General features: G+C 34.3%; 1 protein-coding gene across 3 annotated transcripts; it reads right to left on the reverse strand.

The window, feature by feature from the left end:
* Positions 1 to 206: 206 nt before the first annotated feature.
* LOC120080288 (uncharacterized) lies at positions 207 to 4,631 on the reverse strand. 3 transcript variants are annotated; one of them, XM_039034916.2, is made up of 7 exons: positions 4,473 to 4,631; positions 4,289 to 4,343; positions 3,879 to 3,955; positions 3,037 to 3,169; positions 1,836 to 1,937; positions 1,441 to 1,662; positions 207 to 656 (listed from the first exon to the last, which is right to left on the reverse strand). In XM_039034916.2, exons 1-7 carry the CDS (start codon positions 4,568 to 4,570, stop codon positions 507 to 509), a joined length of 837 nt encoding a protein of 278 aa, XP_038890844.2. In that variant the 5' UTR covers positions 4,571 to 4,631; the 3' UTR covers positions 207 to 506. The 3 variants fall into 3 exon arrangements, with proteins under 3 accessions (XP_038890844.2, XP_038890845.1, XP_090170742.1); XM_039034917.2 differs by having other exon boundaries at positions 3,037 to 3,201; positions 4,473 to 4,600; XM_090314616.1 differs by lacking the exon at positions 207 to 656 and adding an exon at positions 1,238 to 1,324.
* Positions 4,632 to 5,007: the final 376 nt, after the last annotated feature.

Consider the following 5,007-nt stretch of genomic DNA (forward strand, 5'->3'; position numbering starts at 1 on the left):
GACCGGGTTTCTTCACTTTATTTTTTTTAATTATCTTTTTTATTTCTTTCTTTTACTAATTTCTTTATTTCACTAATCTCCATTTTTTTTCCTTTTTTGTCTTATTGTTGTGGATAATGGAATGAGATTGTAATTAATTGGTGATTGAGGTAGGTAATCTATTAGGGCGATTAGTTGCATGAAGTAAGTTTGGAAGGTTAAAAAAGTAATTAACCATACCAAGTTTTTTTTTTTTTTTTGCTTACATCACTTCCATCATCATGGGTCTAAAAATACAAGTTTTTTAAAAAGTGTCATTTTTTCGAAAAATGAAGTGGGAGGGGGTCCTTGTCAATTTTCTCTAAATTTTGTTCAACTTCAAGTTTAATTACATCAGTTGGGTTGTTGAAAATTTTACCTACACAAGAAAAAGTGTTGCTACGCTTCTTTCTCCTTGAGAATTCACAACTCCATAGCCTAGCCTCTTTTGGCTGGCAAGGAACCCAGAAAAGTTCTACAAATATTGCCTATTCCTGTTCAGGTCTCTGGGTACCCCCACGCCAGTAGCCCCATTTACTCAGTCCACATTCTGATAGAAATTTTTCGTAATCCTGGTCCAGTTTCTTATAATCATGTGATAAATCTTCATCTGAGATCTGCTCATCTTCTGAAGGACTCTGCAAAACAGAAACCATAAACTATTACCAAATTGTGAACTTTTGGTTGGAATGGAGACTAGAAGACAAATGATGATTCTCAAAACTAGAATCAAGCTAATATGTGCATCTCTCTCTTTCCCTCTCTAATCTGGAACGACAGAGCAAGATTATAGCCAAGTTAACGATTTTCTACAGCCGCACGACCATGGTCGATTCAACCGTCAATCATGCTCTAGCCACAAGGCAGTGGTTCATCCACAATGGTTTGGTTCTTGTCTATTTTGTTCAAGTAAGGTAGTGATAAGTTTTTTTGTGAGCATTTTTATAGTACTTTTAGCCATTTTAAACCCAGTCTCAGTAACATATCTCTGCCTTGTTCCCATCTTAGTCTAGTGGTCCGTGGTCACCCCACCCATGTGGAAATCCAATGTTGTTATCTGAAGATAGTTTACCATTTTGGCAGTATTATCATCTGGTTGAAACAAAAAGATGAGGCCACCCAGAAGAAAGGGAAGTGGGTGGCCAGAGAACTCCATTAGGAACAGACAAAAATGAATGATAAGTTGGAAAATGCTTGGTGAGTTGGGTGCTCAAAGAAATGAAAGCAACAATTCAACAACTTTAGTAGTAGTCAATTTTGCTCATATTACATATTCCAAGTATTACCTCTGCTCCAAGTATTACCTCTGCCCCAGTTAAAGAAATCTAATTACACCATGCTCAATAAAACACCCTAAAGAAAAATAAAATCATATAAGGGTGAATTGGGGTCAAAGTAGGAGCATAAAGTTATATTAATTACCATAGAATCTATGGGGGACTCACAGTCCAAACCATCCAATTCCCTTATATCACGAAGAGCAGATCTCCAGTGCCCACTTCTGAACTTGTGATGTTTTCCCTCTCGTTTATCAACAGTTTCAAGCCTCGATGTTCCAAAAACTCTAGCATAAGAGGCACCAATTATGCATCTGGCACAAAATACTATAAGAGGAACCAAAACTATAAAACTAGTGGTTCTAGCCTGACAGAGGGAAAAACAGGTGAAAAAAGAGAACAATAAGTTTATTGAATTATCACTTCTCTATATAAACGACAAAGAAATATCCAAATAAGTACGTAGATATGATATGTTTAGTTTAGACATCGCTCTGTATGAAAGAATATAATTACTTCTTGTGAGAAAAAGAAACTTACAGGAGGTAGATGAGAGGAGGCTAGTGCGAAAAGCTTCTTATAGTTTCGAAGTTCATTCAAAGCACTTTGAAGCTTCTCTTCTAATTGATATACATCTCTAATCTGCAGTGATTATGTAGAATACAAGAAAGAAGCCACGAACAAAAATATATTATAGAGTAATTCAATCTTGAAATGACAACAATGTTCTTAAATACTCTGGATACAATTCTTGTCAGGTACCTAACGAATCATATGGAAAACAAAAATATCAATAAATTTTGATTAATTACTCAATACTTGTGACCATATTTGGATATACAAAAAATCCTCCAATGTGTAGCTCAGGTACGTAACAAATCATATGGATACTGAGCTGAAATTCAACGAGTTTTCTGTTCAACAATTCACTCTGAATCACTAAAAATGTGCAAAATAGAACCTGGCCGGTCCCTCTAGAATAAGGCTTTAACCAAGTTGAAGATGGTGCTCGAAGTATTTTAGGAGGGTATTTAAGCACAAATTATGCCAAAACTTAGTATAACAAAATTAATATCTATTAGGCGTTTTTTTCATATGCCTGCAGGCATTACCTCTCCTCTCCCAGCTTGGCATGGATATATGGTAAAGTGATTAGCCAAAGCCAGTAATATTTCAAAGGCTAACTAGTCTCACAACCTAGTGCAGTATCACAATCAAACATGATTACATTTCAACTCCCATGATTGTGATTTCTTTCTTCACATCCAATTCTGATGGGCCACAAATTGCAGTTCATTATGGTTCAAGTGGTTTGTCAATTCTTCAAGTATCACAAAGTTGAACCCAACTCATGGGATTTTTAAATTCACATGGGATTTGTTTCTTTACATAAATTTTGTTGAGAAGATATAAACATTCAGTAATTAGTTTGCAGCTATCTTACAGTTTTTTTCATATAGCAGCCATTATAAGTAAATAGATTGCAAAGAAAAATTATATTCCAAAAGTAATCATCATTTATAATACATATCCAACCATGCCATCAAAGTTTAGAATCAAAACACAATCAATAGCTTGGGAAAATGATTGCTATAAGAAGTTTTGAGCTATCAATTTCTTTCTGAAGTAATTCAACAAGAAGCTAGAAGTAGAAACCATAAAAAAGGAAAGTTACAAAATTATCCTGCAGAGGAGTTTAGAACATGGTTTAAAAGTGGGAAAGAAGTACAAGCTTGCTTACCGCTCGAGGATTTTGAATCTTGATATTCTGCCCCTTTTGTTCTAGATCCGTGTCCTTTATCCTCTTATTAGCTACAGAAATGGAATGTGTAGGATCTCCATTCTGGTTTGGATTTAAAGTCAAGCTCTCGCTCCTACCAATTGACATCTTAACACTTAGATGAAACTGTAATAATTCAGAAATTCAACTGAATATCCTGAAGTACCAACTCTTTTTAACTGTGTGATTGTCCATATGATTGTTTTGAAACTATGAATAAGGTAAAGTTCTCAAAATAATTTTATATATTGAACAATGAACAACATATCATTACATTGATAACTAAGGAACTTGACTTGAGTTTAGTTGGTTAAAATAACCAACTCAGAGTTTGATCCACCAACTTTACAAGTCGGTGTTAAATAACTCTACCAACTTCAGCAGTGTTCACTATTAAAATTTGTACATTTATAGAAGAACTCTATCTTTATAACTTCAGTACAATTCCATAAGAAGTGTAGAGTCCAAGTACTAGCAACAACTTCAGTTGGTAACTCACTGTGGAACTAGAAACATATAAATTGATAACAATTTTGATGGTATGAAAATTGCATATAAAAGTGTAAAATCAAATGGTAGATTGATTTTGAGTTGTTAAAGCGTGTTCTGGAATAACTTTAATAATTTCAAAATCTCTCACAAACATAGGCCGATGTTCTTGACTAAAGAGAGGTACTTTTAAAGCAAGTAAGCCCGAAAAACCCCTCTTTCACCTAAAGAGCAAAGTTATTGAGGCTGGAAAATACACATTCAAGATACCATAAAATTCTCCTAAGCAGAGCAATATTAGTTTTTCCATTTACCCTTCTACAATATGAACAAGGTGGTGCTTGGTGGAGAGTTGATTTTTGGATATATCCTGAAGTTGAAACCTCCATCTCTGCCAAAATCAACACAGAACTTATAAGAAAAATACTTAGCAATTAATCACTAACCCATTCTTTATAATCCCAAAACATCCTCGAAAAAAAAGGTTTCAAAAGAAATTCAAACCATAAATCACCAATCCATATCTGGGTATGTGATAACACAAATGAATACAGAGGCGAAATTTAGCAAACTATTCAAACAAAGGGATGAACGAATTAAATCCAAAAGCACGATAGAGTTGAGATTTCCATTGAAAATCTTTTGCAAAGTTCTTTCTGAAACCAAAAAGAGCAGAAAACGTACAGAAGAAATGAACCCAGGTTTCAATCAAGAGCAAACATACCAGAGTAATGGCTCTGAATTGATTCTTCAATGATTTTCTGGTGTTGGCCCAATTTCTGGGGTAGAAATTGGAGGGAAAAAAAGGCAGAAAAGCAAAGCAAGTTGTGTAAGTTTCTTGAAACAAAAGAAAGGGTATGCTATAAGAATAATGAGTTTAAAGAATTTTGAAGGGAATGGGGAAATACCTGTGGTGAGTTAGAGAAGGGAGAGTTGGTTGTGGGAGCAACTTGGGGAGGAGAAAAAAACGGTCTGCTCTATTTCTCTGGCTCAGCTTCACTTCCATCACACAAACCGTTGAAATTGGCCATTCCCATTTTCTGTCTCGTTAAATTCAATATTAATCGATTTTCATTAAAATATCATGTCCTTTTCAAATATAAATTTTTATGATTATTTTTAACTTTTTTCTGAGTTCAAAGCAAATAAGGATTCACACTTTTAGCTTTAGGGCGGTTTGGCCTACTGAGTGGAGTTAATTAGAGAATTATGTAAAAAATAGAAAAAGATGGGAAGATATAAAAAAGGATGAAAAGATATAATTGGTCGATAAATGTGAAAAGTAGAGATAGAGGAGAGAAAAAGTGAAAGATGAAATCATTAGATAAATGTGCAACATTTAATAGTGTTTACTATTGATGTTAAGTTGTTCACACCAACTTAAGAAGTTTTGCAAGCCTCTTAGGTTAGTTTTGCAATCGATCTATTGATTTACCTCATATT

This window comes from Benincasa hispida, chromosome 6, assembly GCF_027475165.1.
Source record: "Benincasa hispida cultivar pf3 chromosome 6, pf3_genome.v1.1, whole genome shotgun sequence".
Taxonomy (NCBI): Eukaryota; Viridiplantae; Streptophyta; class Magnoliopsida; order Cucurbitales; family Cucurbitaceae; genus Benincasa; species Benincasa hispida.